Below are 21,358 nucleotides of genomic sequence, written 5' to 3'. Positions count from 1 at the left end.
GGCTTAAAGGACTTTGCATGCACCTCTGATGACTCATGCCAGCTCCCAAACTGCAGCAGGCTGCCCCCTCATCTCCACTAACAGTATAGTTTACGAAATGAAATAATGCTGTTTCTAACGCAGATCCATAGACAGTCATGACAACATAACTGATGATGCTCACTGCCAACTCTGGCCTGAGAGTGAAGGGAACTCTTTAAGCTGGTACTACCAAAGAAATGCAATGTGAAACTACGATAGTCAATACAATACTCTAACCTGGAGCTTGAGTGCACAGAAGCACGTTGATGAAACCTTATCAATTATTCAGAACCCAAAGAAATCAAACACCTTTAGAAAACATCTTCAATTAGCTTAAAGAAATTCCCAGCTCTTGCATGAGCTGTATCATGCTCTTTCATATTCTAGCAAATGCACTTATCAAGTATTATAACTTTTTAACAAGTTGTCAGACATAACAACCTGAAATTTCCATTTTGTACTACATAGTCTTTGTGTCTGTCTACAACAATGAGATTCCTCTCCTCTGATACAACAGTTCTAAAGCTGGAGGAGAAGGAAGGAGGTAGCAAGGAGAGGACACTGGCAGCTCTTGGAGTACAAGGGACTAAGTGAGTGGGAGATTTTTGCTAGGTGTTCAGGGATCCTTGACAATGACAAAATACAGGGACCTGGCAGTAGGAATCCAGAAAGGGGGAAAAAACGAGAAATAAAAACTGTGAGGTTTACGCTAGCTTTACAACATCTAGCAAATTTAATCTTTTCATGGAAAAGACATTACAATTTGTGACCTTGAGGGAAAACTAAAGGGGCTGAATTTTATGGGACAGAGATTTTGGCTGATACGTGGAAGAGCAGGAAGAGGGAGAAGTAAAATATAAGAAGGGGAGGTAATCTAAAAAGTTAAAAAAATGCTACTCTAACAAGCCTGATCATGTACATTTACAGAAGGAAGCTTTTCAAAACTGTTTCACAATGAAAGTTATTCTCACAAGATTCACAGGCACAAGAGTGAAATCATTTTTAAAAACGTTTGAGGAAAAAAGCGTAAGAAAAGTAATTTCATGTCATGAACAAAGTTCTAAGAGCTCTAAAACAAAAATATAGTTACTGATAGGTAATAATGTAATAGAAATTGTTTCCTCCTCCTGTTCAGGTGGAACAAGTATACTATCCTCTGTCCTGACCATTTAAGATAATCAATACAAAAGGACCACGTACATGCTAGAATGGTCACATACGACCACTTGCCAGCTGGATTAGAAAAATTCACTAGAACCATAGTTTGGGGAGTCTTACACAATCCAGCTAAACCATGCTTGCAACAGAAACAACCATCACTACTCAGACAGCAAACGGCCATCCTGCTCCACAGAGTCAATTCCTCAGGTAAGCATCTCCCTATACTAAAAAGTCCAATGAATTAGATTCTTTTAACAAAAACTCTGTCTATGAGTGTCTGTACAACAAGTGGCAATTTGAGTACTGATTTCTGATTAATTGCCTCTAAAAGGCACGTAACAAAAGGAAGATGCTTATATTCACAGATTTTATCGCAAGAAAAAAAAAGGAACAGCACCATTTAAAAGGCCTGAATTTAAGGAGCTCAACTAATACAGAATTTGCTACATTCTGTGTTCACAGAGGTTAATCATACTAACTACAAAATCATCAAATTTTAATTTGTCCTACTCCTATTTCCACCTATTGAAGCTTTTAAAAACTCTCATTGTTTTTAGGTTTGACTCTATGACTTTGTATGGTAAAGTGCATAATAGTTCGGAACCCAGATACACAGATCATATAATTTGAAACTTCTGTGGATATTCAAAACATGCCAAATTTACTCTCGGATGTTAAACAGCAGAAGGGTCAGTCTGGAGCAGCAGTTCATCTTTACAAAAAATGCAGGCTTAAGGCTTCAGAAAGAAAGTTCCTAATTTAGAGCCTTCTGAAAAGGGATGGGAAACAGGGATGCCACAGTAATGCCAATATAGTCAGTGCACAAAATCTCAAAAAATACTGCAAGTCTTGGAGGATCATAGAATAAAGTAGTTGTCCTGGTTTCAGCTGAGATAGACTTAATTTTCTTTGTAGTGGCTGGTATGGGGCTATGTTTTGGATTTGTGCTGAAAACAGTGTTGATAATACAGAGATGGTTTAGTTGTTGCTGCACTAGTCAAGGACTTTTCAGCTTCCCGTGCTCTGCCAGGTGCAGAAGAAGCTGGGAGGGGACACAGCCAGGACAGCTGACCCCAACTGACCAAAGGGCTGTTCCATACCACATGACGTCATGTTCAGTATATAAAGCTGGGGAAAAAGAAGGAAGGGGGGACATTTGGAGTGATGGCGTTTGTCTTCCCAAGTAACTGTTATGCATGATGGAGCCCTGCTTTCCTGGAGATGGCTGAACACCTGCCTGCCCATGGGAAGGAGTGAATGAATTCCTTGCTTTGCTTTGCTTGCGTGCGCAGCTTTTGCTTTACCTATTAAACTGTTTTTATCTCAACCCTTGAGTTTTCTTACTTTTACTCTTCTGATTCTCTCCCCCATCCCACTGGGGGAGAGTGAGCGAGCAGCTGCATGGTGCTTAGGTGCCGGCTGGGGCTAAACCATGACAGTAGTTGATACAAATATTATTCTGTCATCAATATTAGTCTCAAATCCCGCTCTGGACCATTTGGCTTAACCTTCCTCTGTTGTCCACTACCATCCCTAAGTGCCCATTCTCCTGATTATGGGTCCTGTGAGCTGAGTGACCACCCCACTACAGCAATGCAGAACAGGCAAGACTGTAGGCCATGGCCTCCCTTTACCCCTCATCCTATCAGCCAGCGTCACATGCTCCTCCACCCAAAAACTGACAGTGCAGACTTGCAGGACTTGGAAAGCGAGGGTCTATGGGGCCTGAGAGCACGGTGGATTGAAAAATGGGGTATGTTCGGTTAGGGCCTCTTGTACCCTTAAAGAGATCAAAGAATCTGGGAGGTAAATGGGAAAAGAGCTTGCTGTGGTCCTGTCCCCTGGACCATAACAGGAACAGCAGCAGTAAGTCCCGAGGTACAGGCAGGCATGCTGACAGAGAGCGCTCCACATGCTATGGAACAAAAAAAGAATGAATAACACCCTCCAGGCTGCCCTGCGCTGCTGCCATCATTGTGGATTGACATCACCTCACAAAATTGGGTTAAGTGGGGGACAGTTAATTAAAAAAGCTCTAGCATCATTCAAACTTTACAGACAGCTTTTCCACAGGCTTTAATTACATCGCAATTCCTGTAAAGATTTTTTTTCTTTTTTGGCACCAGTATGACAAAGGATTCAGATGGTATTATTCACCATTACTGGTCAATGGATTTGATCACTTTTAAGAATACCTCATTACTAATCAGATAATAATGACACATTTCACTGCCTTCTAACCATTACAGTGGCATTTTTAATGGCAGTTAGGCCCATAATACAATCAGAATGATGTAAAATTTCATGTAAGACCTCTATGCCCTCTGGCAAGACATGGAAAAGAGGCTGTCCTGTCACATTGGACATCCAAGTAAATGAAAGGTATTGCTTGTCTCCTGTACTAAGTATACTAGGCACAAAACACTGACCACCTACATTTCAGTACTATCCTAATCCCTTTTCAAACAAAAACACATGTTGATGGTATTAATACAGATGGAATAGTAAGATCATTTTCTCAGTATAGATAATAGTATCTTGTATGAGTTGGAAACCTATTAGTTGGAAATTGCAGAGGAACAGAATGACCTGAGTACACTAGGGGAAAACGTGGAGAAAATTACAAGTACACACATAACAATTGGTTCCAAATCATCTTGAACATTAGGTAGGCATTAGCTGGGAACATTAAGTCAGTATAGCCCAACAATCAGTAACAATCAAAAAGGCAAATGAAGAATCATCAGAAAAGCAAAAAAAGGCAAGAAATAAGCTTTATGAATGCATTGCCTGCCCACACATTTTAAAAACTGCTTATAGTTTTGGTCAACCCATCTCAAAAGTAATATAGTACAACTAAGGGGGGGAAGATTACAATTACGAAAAAACTTTTGTATGGGAGGAGAGTAAGCTGACTTCCGCTTGGAAAGTAACTGATTGGTGGTTGAGGTTTAAAACAAAATAAAATGACTAAGAGAAAATACATAGAGAGTAAGATTGTTCAGTGTTTCTCATGACAAATATTAGCAGGTATGAAATGAAACTACATGGAAAGTACAATTATGTACTGTTTTCTTTCCACGCTATTAAACTGCAGAATATATAAGTCAAGTGATAGCAGGAATGCCAAAAGTACAACCGAGTTTAAGAAACAACAAATTCAAGAACAAAGGTTCACTAAGGTTATTACACACAATGATGTGGATGGTGTCTCTACCAGAGGACAGTCTCTAAACCACGTGCTGCTGAAAATTAGAAGGATATATTTTTCACTGCTCTTCCATGGTTTTTCTAAGTAGCTGCTCCTGGCTGGTGTCCAAAATAGGATACTGAACTCAATATTGGATATCTCATCTGATACATATGGATGTGTTTACTGATTGATTACAAAATAAGTATTAACCATCAATGCTACGTGCTATGAAAAAAAGTAAATAATATATGAAGAGGTATTGTATGAAGTATTAACAATAGAGACAGGAAAATGTACGCTACAATTACACAAAAGCTTGACCAGGAAATCAGCATAAAATTTTGGTCACTCGGCTCCAAGAAAGAAGAATTTCAACTAGAATAGTTTCAGAAAAGGGCTACTGAAATTATCTGGAGAATGAAAACTTTACTTCCCAGAAGACTAAAGGACTAAGAGCTTTACATCAAACAAATGCATAAGCAAAAAGGTAAACACTGAAGAAAGAGTCACTTTCACTAAAGGAGACACTAGCAGCAGAAGAAATGGGTATAACGTGGCCATGACTAGATTTCAGACTGGAAAATAAAAAAAGTTTCTAGCATCGTAATAGTGATGGAATATTGTTCCTGTAGAAAGCAGGCTGGAAGGGAAGGCAGGGTGCAAATACATTTTTTTTCAAAGGTACAACTGCTAAGTGTATGGAAGACATAATGCATGACTGCCTAAAAGAGCTAGAACTTGGTTTGATGATGCAGAATATCCTTCTCTGGTACTATCTTTGCAAACTTATTGATGTCTTGATGGCCATTTTATTGATGGGATTAATTTTCAAGTCTTTTTCTTGAGGCTCCATTTTTCCATGTTTCTGTTTAGACACTTCAAGTAAGTTTAGCAATTCCATATTCATTTTTGTTAATTAAAGACCTTTATTCCATATTGATCTATTTCTTCTCCAGTGAAGAACTGGTACTTTACAGCTCCTTTTCTTCTCTACATCTTCTCAACTGCAAGGAATTGGGGTCTATCTTCATGCAAGTGAAAGCTCAGACAATAATTTTACAATCTCTTATCTCAAAGCTTCTACGTTTAAAACTTAAAGCCATTTTTCATTATTTCAATTAATTCTATGCTAATTATTTTTCTTCACACTATTTTCTTCATTGTTTCTCTTTGTTTCTCAAGATACTACCTTCTCCTGTGACTTTGCAACTCAAAACTAGCTCAGAAATACTTAGATACCTGCATCTCCCCTTAATTGTCGTGATGTTAATTGGAGTCCAAACCTGCACTTGATCTAGAAAATATTTAAATTCAGGTGTAATGAAAAATTCTAAATCTCTAGCACATAAATTTGAAATGAGAAAATTTCACAAAGTCAACGGTGCTCTGCAGACATTTACTGTCCAGATTTTACCTAATTTCTTTTTCAGAGAAAAGCACCCAGCATTATTTTGGCTTTTTATACATTATTAAAGATCCTAGAACTGACCATTTTTTAAATCATTATTTTAGAAGATTATAATACATATGAAAAGGCTGCATGAAATTACTAAACATTTAATTGCTTTTCATTTTCTCATAGCAAAATGTATCAGAGGACCTATTTCATACAAATACCGCTTTGCAGATTAATTCACATTAGCACATTCTCAGATCTAGCCTCGTGTTTGGCATTTCAGTTGAGTTCTCTTTAAGGTATATACGTACATCTCAAATCAGATCAAAGCCTATAATTCCAAAGGTTAACATTAATTTGTACTGCGTAAGAATAGCAATCCAGCTGCCATTAATTCTGCTTTATAAACAGCTGGGGTGGAACAATTTAAGCTAGTGAGCAAACAGAATTGTAGAGGAAAGGGAAAAAAACATGTAATTATACAACAAAAAACAAATATGGGAACCACACAGCTTTGCCAACATTGTATTTGCATCTAAAATATCTGCCTTTCAGTTAGTTCACCATCCAGTTACCAATATTAAAATCTGCAATTCTTGGATTTGAAGCAGATTACAAATTTTCACCAAAAAAAAAACCTATTCCATTTTTAACTTGAACAGCATATCTTTTTCAGTAACACTTGCTTTGGAAACAAAGACAACTCTGAAGTAGTTACAGTTAAACTTCTGATCAAAACAGAGTAACAATAATTGTAACCCAGGAAATATATTAGCAAGGAAAGATGCATTAGTGAACCCCACAGTACTGCTTACCTGTCTTCTCTCACCTACATTTTTACAATACTTTCTGTATCTTAAGTCATGAAGGTTATAAAGCAGTTGATATATTTTTTGGTTAAAAAAAAAAAGTATTTACAATACTATTGTCCAGTGAGTCTCAGACAATGAGATTATCTATTTTTTCTTCCTCTAAGATCTACAAATAGGATCTGTTTACAAATTCACACTCTTCATGAGCACAAACAATAATGTGGTCAAGACAGAAGTCTTACAACAAATGTGAAGCAGAAAAGGGCTTCTAAAAATCAATACCTAAAATTTAAAAGGCTTTTAAATTACTTTTTAATAGATTTGTCATATTCACTCGGAATAAACCTAGTACCCAAATACTAGTTATTAAGCTCAGGTTGTAAAACCTCTTGTGATCTTAAATATTATACTTGCCTCCACAATATTAAAACAGACTTTCCTTTTAAAATAAAAGAATGGTGAGAGGTCAATGCCTAGGATTCTGTCCTCATGGAGAGCAAACTCAGAGACTAAACTGACTGTTATGAAGCTTTCCAGTGGAAAAAGGAGTATTTTCCCAGTAAAACTTAATTTAAAACAGTAATGGGTAGACATATTTTTGGCCAGGCGCTAGCCCGAAAACAGAGAGTGAGGGTTGAGCAAAATCAAACGTATTATATTAATTTACTCTAGAGGGAAAGGAATGCTTCCTTGTTCAGCAATTTCTCAAGTCCCTTGCCAATCCTAACATCTCTGATGTTTTCATATTGCTTATGGTGCCTTTCTATTGCGTAACCCAAAGTGACGCAAAAGGGTGAGTAGGCAAGTGACTGGAACTTAGTGGGATGCTGAAGAAGGTGGAAGTAGCAATGCAACAGCAAAAGTAGTACAGTGCAAAAGGAGTAAACAAAAAAAAAAGCAGGAATTATTCCATTCCCACTGAAACCACAACCAGTCTCTTCACCTGCTAGTCTCATAGACCTCATTAGACCACACACTGCTCCCCAGTATCAGTCTTATAGCAATTCAGAAGCTTCTTACTGCCAGAAATCATCCTTAGTCATTCTGAGAGTCAAAGCCACCTTCCAGGATCTTCCTTTCAGTGAATTTCAGCAACACCATCAGGCCTTCCACTAGTCAAAGAGACCCCAAAAAAAGTCTTGTAAGATGCTTCAATAGAAATCTGTTCATATGAAACTTTTAAGAAACACAGGAAACATGAAGTTTGGTACAGGAAATAATTTTAGAGGTGCATAGGGCCAGAGATACCGTCCAGTAAATATCAGTCAGAAGAGGTGGAACAGAATAAAAATTTCCCCAATTTGGTTCTCCTCTTCCCATGTACAACAACCATTTTAAAAGCCAAAGATTAAAAAACAAAAAAATAAAGCAATTGTGAAAGTATGAGTTTAGTAATTTAGGGATAAATTCCTTACAACATTTTAAAGCAAAACAAAAAACCTCATGGCATCCAGTAATGTTTAATCAAATTAGGCATTTTTAATTTTTTTCAACTATTCACACTTGAACTTTAAAATGCTTTGTAGCAGTGTGAAGAATATTAATATTTCAAAAGTGTTTTTGCCAATTATTACAAAATTAACCACAATTCTAATTTGTGAGCTGAAAGCATCATCATTAAAGGGACTACAACACTAGAGGGAAAACAAAGCTCAGAAAACATGTTTACTTCCTTGTAACCTGAAGTCTGAAATGCCATACCTATTCCTACCCACAAGAAACACTTCCCAGGTCCAGTCCTGAAAGTGCAATTTTAAACAGATATGTTCATAAAGAGCTTTCTCACATCTGCTCTTGTGCACTGTACAATTCACAAATGTTTTATGAGTGCAGCTATAAAATCAGGAGTTTATGCCACTCTTACCCCCCACTAGCACTGTACAGTACAACATATTTTCCTGTATTACATGCTGTGATCATCACTGTTCAGCTGCACAGCAGTTCTGCTAGATGAGAATTGCATGCAGGAACTCATGTCCCTTCCCCACTGTGTAACAAAAGCTCCAAGGAAGACAGTACATAATATGGATGCGCAGAGTCCATCACAAAAAACCTCTAGCTTTGGTAACCTCTTCTCCCTCTAGTGGATTCTGCACATTCCCACTTGTAGGATATATTACCCTTTGGTATTAATGTAAAAGACAAAAAAATCCCACCTTAATTAAAAAGCCATTTAATGACTGCTCTGCCAAATGAAGCATTAGACTCAGCCACTAGGCTGTAAAAATATGAATGTAATCCCATGTGGCCACTTCATATACTTTATTCCATGACTGGAATGTGTCTGAGCATGCTGTGTGAAACCAGTCCTTACTACTTAAAAAGGTCACAGGAAGATTAGGACATATAGTTTTCTAGAACGCGGCATCTAACCCATCTGAATAATGTTTTGGAATAGACAGTCTTACCTCTTCTCTTCACACAAAGCAAAAAGAGTATGAATTTCTGAATGTCTTTCCCTTATGAAAGGAAATGAGTGCTCTAATATGCAAAAACATAGATTTTCCCTACTTCTGCAGTACCTAAAGTACAGAGGTACATTCATCAATAACGACATCCTCTGACTATTTTCGTTAAAGATTTAAGATGAGAACATAGTACTACTTCATCTTTATGAATTACTCTGAATAATGCTAAGTGCTTGCAACTCACTCTTGCAAATGATTTCAAGACTTTCATGAGCTTTTCTCATCAGTTTCAATAGCCTTCAATAATACTGACAAACAAAATTAAAATGCAAAAGAGGTTCTGTAGCCTTAACAAGACTAAATGCTAAAGCCATGTAGGAACATTTTAAATGTGTCTTGAAAACAAATTTGTTATTAATCAAAGAACAGAATGCCTATTTTATTAGTAAATAGACTTAAAAGGGAAGATTGAGATATTTAGTGTTGGAACATATCTTCTGATATATGGTGATCTGAATGATACAGTAGGTGAAATATTATTACTGTTTACCCACATAGAGAACATCTTTCATCTTAAAGTGTAAAATTTTCTGTGAGATTTTCATTAGTATATTCTTGACTTCCATTAAATAAATGTTTCAAACATTTCAAAAATAGGTTTTTTTAGTTTTAAATCTCTGAAAAAAAATCTAAGCCATATTACTATCATGGACAACACTGCAGACAAAAACTTGTTGCAGAGACCCTGAAGGAATTTCAGCAGCATCCCATGCAGCTGGTCCTGTTCCAAAAGAGCACTTGGGACCAACATCCATAATGCACCTGCACCGGGTGCTGCATATAACGAGGCCTTTTCCTTGGTCCATCAGCAAAGAGATCATGAAGCATGTAGTCTTCAGGGTAGCAGACAGAATTCATTGTTAGGTGGTTTGGGTGGGCAATGTTTACAAATTAAGTGTTTCTGTTTGGATAATTTGTTTGGGTTTTGAAAAGTGTGAATCACCTTGCATTTAAGATCACTTGAAATGTAATACATTATTGTGGGTCTAGAAAACATTGCTGCCTGTAGCAGTCACTTCACCTGAAAAATACACTAGTGTATAAGTATTATATATACTAGTTTATTTTTTTTTATTTTCAGCACAAAAAGCTTACTAATGTGAAAGTTGTTGGCTTGACAGTGCAAGAAAAGCAATAAAAAATAATTTCTCCTTCCACACCAAAACCAAAATGTTCTGAAGTTCTGCATTCTAATCCCCAAAAAGTCTATGCCCAAGTGTCACACCAATTCAAAGATGTCGTTTATAACAGTGTGAAACAACTAATGAATCTCTACTGTCATCCACTTGAGCAGCAGTTCGATATTTTTAATGAGGTGAAAAAAACATTTTTTCAAAAACAGATTTGGAGAGCATGATGGACACTTGAATCAATCCTATAAGCAATACTTCCTCATGGAAGGACAATGCTTCTTGAAGACTAATTTGGAGTATAAGGTTCTGTCTCTCCCTGGAGTCAGCAAATGTTTTAGATACAACTCTGCTACTAACTCTTGTAGTGTAAGACCAATGACCTCCACTTTACTAGAATCCCAGTTATCAACAACAGATTCCCATGAGATTAATTCCCTCAACAGCAAAACCTGTATTTGACAAAGGGAACAGTATGTAATTATGTTGCATATCCCTCCCACACTTTTTTTTTTTTAATCTTCTCGCTTTGGTTTATAGAAGCCTAATAGCAGACAAAACAAGTAGATGACGTAGTAATGTGGAATAAAATTTGAGTTACAGCTTACTGGCAGAATGTTAGATTTATGACCTAGTAGTGGACACTATAATCACCACTAACGACTATCCTTTGATATAGGTTTAACACTACTTGTATTGAGAGGTTTGCTGGAGTGAATTTTTATAATAAATTTGTCTTATTCAGTTAAAGTTAAAAGTGTATAATGCAAGTTTTTGACTCATGATTAGACTACAACTCTATGAAAATAGATATCACTAAAATAATAACATTTGCAAGCCAGTCTTCTATAAAAAAGGAACCAGACTGAAGATGCAGACTGTTTCCATTCTTTTGCTGCTGGAGGTCAGAAGGAACTGAAGTTGCTCGAATGTCATGTCTCCTTTTATTGCAATGCCACTGCAACATTTGGAAACAATGAAGAGACAAGAAGAAATGTGAGAAAGCTCTAACAGACAACACTTCCAGCAGAAGCACAATTCCAGAGCTGCACTCAATTAAACAGGAATATGCAAAGCCTTTGCAAAGGAGAAAGAACCATATTATTTTCTTAATCTGCAATTTTGTAAATTATATAATACATGTTTAAATTTTAGTATGCAAATATCATGGTGTAATAATACCATAGGCTGTTGGGTTTGGGGTTTTTTTGGTTTTTTTTAGGAACAGTATCAACATATTCTTACCTTTTTATCTTCTTTAGACTTCCTAATACTGTGCGGAGGGCCAAATTTGTTTTGCATGCAAAACATCTTCTTAGACCACTCATTTTTGTGAGATTTTAACTGCGGCTGACCAAAGCTGCCATCGACTCTGTATCTGTCAGCTGGAATCTTATTCATTGGTGGGGGAAGAGTCCCACAGTTAACACTTGACCAGCCGTCCGTAGAATCAGTGTAAGACTCCTGGTCGCTAGCATTTCCATGCTGCCATTCTTGTAAAACATGCACAGGCAACCACCTTTGATTGCCTATGCCTGCAGCGTTTTTCTTTGATGGGGGTATTGAATTTCGGGAGGAAACCAGTGGAACTTCAATACGACCAGAAGGACTTAAGTGTTTGCTAACATTTTGGGACTTATCATTCTGAATTACTTCTAAAGGAATGTTTCCTTCTTGTTCATGACAGAAGCCATTCCAATGGGAAGCAGGCTGATTTTGTCCCCTTCCTACTGGATTTTCCCATATACTGTTAGGAATGTGTTTACTTGAATTGCTTCCTAAATCAACCACCAGAACTCTATTATTCTTTTCTTCTTGGTTAAAATTTCCAATTCCACTATCACTGTTACTGCTTGTACTATTATTCTGATGAGCATCTGCATCACCATCAAGAAAAGCCCTCGCACGCATTCCCTCAATCAATTCCCCCATATCCCTATACAGGACAGAAATAAACTGAAGAACAGGTAAAGATGATGTTGGAAACTCTAGACAACCATTTGTATCTGGATCTGCTGTACATTCCAGTCCAAAACGTCTTGCTATGCCCTGGTGAATTTTATGATGAAATAATTCAGGGTCCACCATAAAAACATGGCAAGATGTCCTCAGAACCCCTTCATCTTCCTGAGCCAAGCTTGCATCATCATTTGTCTGCATTGTAACTAGTCCAAAGAATCTTCTATCATCTGGGCAAACAGCACTGAATGCCAGTTTCTCTGCAGGATATTCTGCCACTACACCTGATTTGTCACTGCAGAGCTGAATACAGTCATGCATTATCTTCATCATCACTAGTGAATGGATTTTTTGTTCTGCCCGCAGACGTCTCATGCATCCACGAATAGCTTGCAAACTCTCATTTTCCAAATTTGAGGTTGTTGAAGGAAGTTCAATTGAGCCTAGGTAACCTACAATCATGGCAACATTTAAAATGCTTGCATCTAACGCAAAGTCTTCTGCACTCTCCAGTCCAATTCTAAAAACTGAATCATCATTCAGGACTTTGGATATTTCTTCCTTTGACAGTAGGTTTGGATTGCTTACACTTTCATTTCCAGTTTCAAATTTAATAGCAGCAGAATCTGAAAACGATCTTTGTTTTGGTGCAGAATTATCTGAGCTACCAGCACAAAGAGTAGGATTCTCAAAGATCATGTTGAAAATGCCACCAGACTGCATTTCTTCAACAACTTTCTCTGCTCTGTTTATACCCAGAGCTTTAGAGTCAGGTTTGGGTTTCAGCCACCCCTTTCCATCATAAAAACCAACTTCTTCATCACTTGAACATGAATCTATATGACTAATCCCTTCAGCAATGACCATGTGCAGGACTCCAGAACATTTTCCTATAAGTTTCACTACATCTTCATGAGAGGCTTTTTTCACATTGATTTCATTAACTGCAAATATCTGATCTCCTGCTTTAAGTCCAACATAATCTGCAGGGCTTCCTTTCATAACACAACTAAGAACACAAGGAGCTTGTCCAGAAAGGGTAAACCCATAACCTGCTCTTCCTCTAGCAACTTCCACGCTTCTTATCCGAGGAGGAGCATGCATGTTGAGTCGTCGTTTGACCGTTTCCCCTGGTCTATACATTTTGACGTTTTTTCCTAAAATAGGAAAACTTCTAATTAGTCCAGTTTTTTGTCATGTTTCACGGTATCACTCCTTCATCTGATGAAGCTCTAAAGAAAGAAAGACAAAAAAAGACATTTTAATTCTCAGTCATATTTCAGGATTTTAGTACCCAGTATTCCCTTTACTGTTCAGAAATATTGCTAGTGAACTCTTCCAAAAACTATTGCTAGAGAATTAACACGACACTCAAAACCATTTGAAAAGAACAGGTACCACAGTCTTAAATTTACTGATGAGAAAGCAGTAGCAAATGCAAATAAAGTGGCTGTCCAAAATGGCAAAGTAACTGAATGGCAAAGCTAAGAAGAGAATCTAAGTCTTCTGATGTACAGCCAGTGTTTTTATACTACAGCATGTTACATCTTCCCCAACTCCACCATGTTACCTACTATTCAGTTAACTTCTGGCTTACTACACCATTGCAATACCACCACATTTTACAGCACAGTGAAAATCCTGCATGAAGCTCATCTATCCTTTCCCAGCAACATAAAAATTAGAGCTTAAGTGTATCTACTCAGCTATAGCCCACCCCCCTTTACACTCAGTGTACAGAAACAGTTACCAAACGTATTCATGTAAAACAGGTTAGATAAATTACCCCTAGAGTTGCCTGTATCTCTCCACTGACTGACTGCAAAGGCAGCTTAAAATAAGTACCTCAAACTTCAACTTTCACACATACATTTCAGTTACATATGCAACAACAAATGGTCAGTCACGTATTAGACCAAAGGGATCCAAAATCAGATTTACTCTGTTACACCAATCAATTAATCTACTCAAAAATAACTTGTCAGAAAGCAAACACTATAAAAAAATGCATTTCAGTCAGTCATTCCAACATCCATGTGTTTTAGTTTAGATAAAAGCTTCCAAAAAAGAAGAAAAAATAAGGAACTCCACATGCTGCCAGTATTAATCGTCATGACTTTACAATTAAAATAAAGCAGCTTTATATGAACAGCAAGAAATAGTAGATTTCAGTACACTTTGGTGTTGACGCTGAAGTCTGCATGTCTCATTCTAATCATACTCAGGTAAATTCCATTGTTTTAGAGAGGTTTACTCCACTAAGCAGGTTCATATGCATAAAAATGTTTTAACACAAAGAACAGAAATGACATCTTGTTCAACTTTTGTAACTATCCCCTTGTTGCACGATATGAACTCTTACTTCTACAGGCCTGGAGGATGACTGACTGAAGTAACTGGAAGACTACAGCTATGTAAAATTGCAATAAACTCGGCCTGCACAAGTGAGAACTAATCTGAAAATAATTACTTCTCTGAGCTGGTCCACAGGCTTATTCATAACTCAGTCACACTGTAACATACTTAAAGTGTATAAGGTACTTAAAAGCAAGTATCTTGTATATGTGAGCAAAATGCGGACAACATTTTAGATAAATAGATACACACACACAGAGACACACATTTGTTTATTGTATCTAAAGTGTTAAATTAGTGGTCTCCAACCCATTACTTGCATGGAAGAAAAAGGACAAAGAAATCCTTCTGACATTGCTCTCGGCTACAGAAATAACAAAAAAACCCATACTCAGAATGGGATGCAATCCACAGCACACTACTTTCACACTATTTCTGCCTGGGATAGAACAAACAGAAGGGCCATGACTTCAAAAGTTCCACCAAAAAAAAAAAACAACGCAAACTCTGAAATACAATTTAGAAAAAAAGTCTTAACTACTTAACTACATACGAGCTGTTTTATTACCAAATTTAAGAAAACACTGTTGTTTCTTGAATATTCTGCTAAATACTCAACTACAGGCTGTGATTCCCTTAGGACCCTTCCAAATCCTAAACAGGACAGCCTTCAAGATACTACAGAAGACATTCACTTGGCTTTACTTTTGGGTTTTAGTCTGCATTTTTTTGAACAAAGGCACATCAGGTTTTTATGTCTCCATGGTGCAGCTGTGACTGTTCAATGTAGTATGGTTTTCACAAATTGTTTTAATATAGCAATTATCTAGCTTCAATAACAACAGTTCCCCTATAATTTGAGAAAATAACTTAGCTTTAAGAAGTAATGAAACTTCACACTTAACCTTTGAATGGAAATCATAACATAAGAAATGCTTTGCAAACATTTAACCAAACTAACACGTTGCTGTGAAAGACCCCTGTCAACTTGCATCCAGTCTCGTGCCTTAAACATAGATTGACCTTTTCCTGATGAGGCTAAACTTGTGAACCAAGAGATCACTGTGCATTCAGCTATCTCTAATTAGGTCTGGTACTTTCTGAGAATACTCATTAAACGTTTCAAGGTATAGTTCTTTAACCAACAAATGCCCAACAGTAAATAAAAACCTGCTATCTAGGAGCATGAATATATACATGTTTTCATTTGCTTTACAGTGAATATTTCTGTTCTCAGCTGTCTGGAGAATAGCCTAATGTGTCCCTTGGGTACCCTCCAAAACTGAGCTGCTAACCTGGTCAACATAAAGCACTGTAGTACTACCTGGCACCTAAAAGTGTGCTACTAGCTTGCAAGAGGAAACAATTAAAAAAAGGAAACAGTTAAAAGAGTATTAGATTATAAATAATCTGATCGAAAAAATACAATAAAAAGCGGTAGTAACAAAAAAATTAAGATCCAATATTGCAATGTTGAAGTAGCTGATAAGAAAAAACAGATTTTTCCAACTATCTTTTTAATGTATTAAAAAAATACCTGAAATGCAACTATAAAAAACACACAATGAAAGTGTAGTTAGGCTGCTCTTGGGAAGAAGCAAACCCCAGCACTGTCTTACCTCATGATTCCACATTTGATATGAGAGGATTCCTTTTAACTCTATTCACAAGTCAATTTATCTATTTGCCTTCCTAACCTATGCCCCTTACACATCATGCATTTATTCCAGATGATAACCACTGATAAGGGAACGTCATTCCAACACTTGACCATTATAAAAACAACACATCAGACTGCTAATACATTACTTTTCTCTAACGATGAAGTTCCGGGGGTGTGAAGACTTCCAGCTGTTAATTTATTTGTGTAATTTTGTGAGTGTAAAGTTAGGAAGTAATTCAACATTAAAGGGCTTTTTGCTATTAATGTGTATATACACTAAAAAAAAACCAACCAAACAAAAAACCCTCTTACATCACTGGAAAAGCCATCTCTTCCCTCCCTCAGTAGCTGAATATTATTGCGCATTTTTTGTGCCAACTGCACCCCTGATACATAACAGCTCACTGAATTTATCTAGGAAACTTCAAGACAAAGGACAAATGTAGCTCTTCTGCAAGAACCCTCAGCATTCAAAGATGTTTTACTGCAACAATGGCATGACAGGCAAACGGAAAAATTACAAAAATAGTATTTCTTGTAACCAGAGAGATTCCAACAGAGATTAGTTGAGTCACAAACTGTTAACAAACTAGTTCAAAACTAAATTATCAAATTATCTAATTGCCTGAATTTTCTTTTAATTTATTTGCAGATTTGAAACATGAAGCTAAAGAGATATGTCACAAAAACAGCACAAACTTCCACAGTTTCAAAGTAACCATATGTCTGAGTATCCTTTTCCTGTAATAAGTTACAAAATGTGTAGTGTATCCACTGAAACAAAGACATCATTTCAGTTGCACTGACATAAAGCTTTGTAGGTGTCTGTATGTTTACTAAAATATGAAATCATTAGTGAACTATATAACCTGTGATAATTGCCACGAGTAACCAAAGATAAAATGATTTGAGCTGTTCATTTTCAGTACAAATTAAATAGTGAATCTTACTGAGCCTACCAATAATATGCTACTGTATTTACTTCTAATAATTATAGCACTGAATTCTATTAATTTGATAGCATAACTACATTCAGGCATATACAGTAGGCCAGAAAAACAGTTACACCACAATACTACACATGCCCAAGCTTACTTTGACTTTCTGCTATCGCTAAGTATGATAAAGTAAGTCTTAAAGAAAAAAGTCTGTAGAATACCAAAACACATTAGTGAGTATTAGTCAGGAGGATATGTGCATTTTATAGGAGAAAACAGGCCTATAAAAGCAGAATAATTTGTAATACATAGTAACTAAATCTTAAGAAAATAATATAGTTTTGTGACATTTCAATATACTTATTAAAAACACTGAAAATATAGAATTCATACTATCATTTGAAGAACACTGCAAATATAAAATTACTACTATGCTTTCAGAAAGTTCATCAAAATTTGTACCCACACAGCTTAGTAATACGGCACAAATACAGTTTAATAACTACAAAATGTTTCACAGAACATTTCAGACAGAAACACTAACATACAGAAATTAAGAGTTGTTCAAGTATGCGAAACAACATTAATTTGCCCACGTACATCAGCTTTGTCACAGGACTGCAAAACAAAAAGAAACATTTGAGTTTTCTGCCAGCATACGTTCTGGTCTACCATTTCAATCAATTATTTTTGGGGTATAAAGCACCAAAAATACCAGTTACAGTTAAATTGTACTTTATCCCACAAACACTGCATTTCTTTATGTAATGTTTTTACATATCCATGCTTGCTTTTCATGTCATTTTCAAACCCTTTACTACAGAGAAAATAATACTTATTTGCTTACTTTCAAGGGAGAGAGGTGGTTTGTTTCCTGCTTCTGCTCTTGTTAACTCATAGCAACAAAAAGAGCAAACAGAAACGGGAGATATACTCCTCTTATAGTCTAGATTAGACTACAACCTTAACAGTAACGGAGGGCAGTTAGGGAAAGAGCATGTGAAGTTTAAGACTACATTACTGACCACCAGTTCATTTTGAAAAGCCTTTGGAAACGAGCTGATACTCAGCTCTACAGTATCCATGTTAATGTGCCTTTTTTTTTTTTTTGAAAAGCAGAGAACTGGTTGGCTTCATTTTGTTTTTCAATAGTGAGACTGCAAGAGGATAAAGCGTGTAAAGTGGAAGCACACAGAGGAGAGAGACTGTTCCCTCATCCCTCACACACCTCTTGAAGTATTGCAAAAGACTCTTCAGCATGGGTGCCACTCATTAAGGCAGAACTGACTTTCATAAATGATGCCACTACAAAGATCAAATGAAGTTATAAAATTTGAATTCCACTCACTATTCAAATGCAGTACATGTTTATAGACAAGTTACACGAGAAATGTAACAGCACAAGCTGTAGAAGACAGCTACCAGCTGTTTGAGAACTTGGGAGGGACAATATTTTAATAGAAAAATCTTATCAGCATTTCACAATTGGGAAAACATACCATTATGTTTCCTGTATAAGCAGCAACTGCTTTGCCAGAAAAACAATTAGGTGTACCTAGCGTGATCATTCAAAAAATACTGACTTTAATTAGTAACAGCAGGCTAAAAAATAGTTGTTAATAAAAACTTTTTCTCACACTGCAGCCAGCGTACAAAGTGTAAAGAACACAAATAGGGCATTTGCTGGTTTTGTCTAGCAAGACTCATGCGACTAAGGACAAAGTTTTCTAAAGCTGTTGTATAAATAGTCATGTGTTTACAATTCAGATTAATTTATTTGTTGTATTTAAGAACGTGAAAAGGTTTTGTTGGTAGTTAGGCATTTTTTTTGCCCCTTCTTTTCTTGCAAATAGGTTCCAAAACTGTTGGGACGCTGTGAGAAAGGGCAGCACTTCAGACTGAAGCAGCGACACGCGAGAACTGCTCAGGGATAAAAGCGACCGGGAAAAGGCTTGGGATGGTTTGCACTCACGGCGCTTCCACGCAAAGGCGAGAGCCAGGAGGGGCACGACTGACTCCCGCTGCAACGCTGCGGAAAGCCGCTCCAAAAGTTTCACCGCCGGCTTCTTCGGCGGCACAAGAGACCCGGCGGCAGCCCACCTCCCGGGGAGGGCTCCCGCAGCGGGCGGGCGCCGGGCGCGGCCAGGCGCTGCCCTCAGCGGGGCGCGGGAGCATCCCGCGGGCGCTGGGCGCGGAGAGCGAGCCGGCAGGCCGCGGAGCGGAGGGGCGGGCGCCGGGTCAGCGCCGCCGCTCCCCGCCTCGAGCAACGGTCCGCGGGGTTACACATTAACCGCCTCGCGGGGCAGAGGCTTCCCGGGAGGGTGGAGCTGCGGGGAGGGGAGAAGCGGCACCTGAGCCCGCAGGGACGGTTTGAAAAATCAAGCGGTAAAAAGACGGGAGGGCGAGGAGAACCCGCGACCCCCCCGCCGCGGACGGACCCCCCTCAGCGCTGCCCGCCGGGGGTCGCGGGCAGCGCCGCAGCCCAAGGGGCGCGGAGAGGGGGCGGCGCGGGCGCTGCCCTCCCCCTCTGCTCCCGCCGCCGCGCTCCCCTCCCCCCCTCGGCTCCCCTCACACCGCCCATCTGCTGCTCCCCCTCCTCCACCACACCCCGAGCGGGGTCCCGGGCCAGGCGCTCGGCGGCGAGGGGGAGGGGAGAGCCGGGCGGCAGGGGTGGGCGCTGCCCCGCTCAGACCCACTCACCTCCGTCCCCCAGGACTCCGGCTACTCTGCTGAGGCACCAGCTCCCCCGGTCACCGAGGAGACGGGCGCCGGGCTCCGCCACACAGCGCTTCGGCCACTGGCTGCAAGGAGCTGTCAGTCACCGCACTCACCCGGCAGGGGTGGCGGTCGGGTTCCCGGACAGAGAAAGGGGAGAGACAATACCCAGCGCCAAAGAACTACAGCTCCCGGCGTGCCCTGCGAGCGGCCCGCTCCCTGCGGCCGTGGGGAGCTGGCCGCGCGGGGCATGCCGGGCCGCGTAGTTCTTTCTTCTCCCCCCCCGCCGCCTCGCCGGGGCGCGGTGGGCAGCGGGCGCCCCGCCCCCTCGCCTCCAGCGGGGAGGGGAGTGCGCAGGCGCGGGCTGCCGGCGCTCTTTCCAACGGGGCACCGCCGGCGCCCGCTGAGGGGGCGCGAGGCTGAGGCGGCGGGGAGACACGGCCCCGCGGCCGAAACCGGGGCGAGGGGAGGAATTAAATGATCAATATCGCCCAGCAGCGACAACTTGTTGGGTCCTCTCGGAGTCGGGAGAACAAAGTGGAGCCAGTCCTCGTCTGAGGACGTACACAGGCAGCACTGCGACGTTAGCTGGCAGGGGAGAGACTCGTTAGAATAACCTGCAGCTCTGAAGTGGCGCTGAGGAGAAGGGGCAGGTTGGTCAGGGAGGACAGGCCGGGAGGTGTTCAGAGGTGCATCAAACAGCTGTGCCGTGCCTTTGAAGCCCAGAAAGAGAGTGAGACAGACCTTACAAGGTAAAGGTAAAAGTGGGAGGGAGCAGGCTGGCACTAGGTTCAACCATTAAACCATCCGATGAGGGTGAGGAGGTAGTTGAGGCATTTCGTAGTAATTAAGGATCCAAAGGGTAAGGGTATGTGTAAAGGGGAACTTATGCCACCCAGATGGAGCAGGGCGCGGGCAACAAGTTCTCAAAATACATTGGGGACAGCTCTTTATTTCAAAAGGGCAATACTAGAAAACCTTATTTTAAACAGGAGAAATAGGAAGAGGGGAAGATGGTACACATAAAAGTGAACATCAGTTTAGAGATTCCCAAGGAATCCAGAAGAAAAAAAGTCCAGAACAAGGGAAGAATTAACCAAACGTATTTGACTTTCCTGTGGAGCCTGAAAAGATTTTGTGATCTTTGCAGAAGATTGTGATCTTTAATTGTGAACAAGGACTGGCAGAAATCCTTTGTACGTAGGGGATTTCTTCATTTCAGTCTATCTATGCAGTGGAACCTGAAATGGAACGGAACCTACCAGTCACAAGGTGTAGGAGAATGCTTACCTTTTCCTTAAGTTTTTTTCAATCTCCAGGGCAGGATATATATCCCACAACTCACTGCTGCTGTTAGGTCTGTAAGAAAACTTACGAATTTTAAAACTGTGGCTTGATGGTTTAACTGCAGTAATTTGTTTAATTTTTATCCAGTCTAGGAAATTTTTTCTTAATATCCCCTTCTGTTTCTGAAATGGTTACAGTATACTGGAGTCTTCAGGAAAAACAAAAACACAGACCAAAAGAAAAAGCTCTTTGGAAAAATA

At 39.3% G+C, this 21,358-nt stretch overlaps 1 protein-coding gene across 6 annotated transcripts in view; it reads right to left on the bottom strand.

Annotated features, from left to right (window-relative positions):
• RGS12 (regulator of G protein signaling 12) overlaps positions 1-19,904 on the bottom strand; it is a 94,846-nt gene extending 74,942 nt beyond the window's left edge. For 4 of the 6 annotated variants that reach the window (XR_012042629.1, XM_072862261.1, XM_072862262.1 and 1 more), the window contains exons 1-2: positions 19,797-19,904; positions 11,427-13,372 (exon numbers count right to left, since the gene is read on the bottom strand). Coding sequence is in view for 3 of the 6 variants with exons in the window: in XM_072862261.1 (XP_072718362.1) it covers positions 11,427-13,283 (1,857 nt within the window). In the remaining 3 variants the exon portion in view is untranslated. Of the gene's footprint in view, positions 1-7,526; positions 7,698-11,426; positions 13,373-19,796 lie in introns of those variants that run through there. The other 2 variants (XM_072862265.1, XM_072862264.1) reach the window with 2 other exon arrangements.
• Positions 19,905-21,358: the final 1,454 nt, after the last annotated feature.

Source organism: Ciconia boyciana, chromosome 5 (assembly GCF_034638445.1).
Source record: "Ciconia boyciana chromosome 5, ASM3463844v1, whole genome shotgun sequence".
In the NCBI taxonomy this organism is placed as follows: Eukaryota; Metazoa; Chordata; class Aves; order Ciconiiformes; family Ciconiidae; genus Ciconia; species Ciconia boyciana.
The sequence above is the reverse complement of the archived record's forward strand: the minus strand, read 5'-3'. Positions and strand labels throughout refer to the sequence as shown.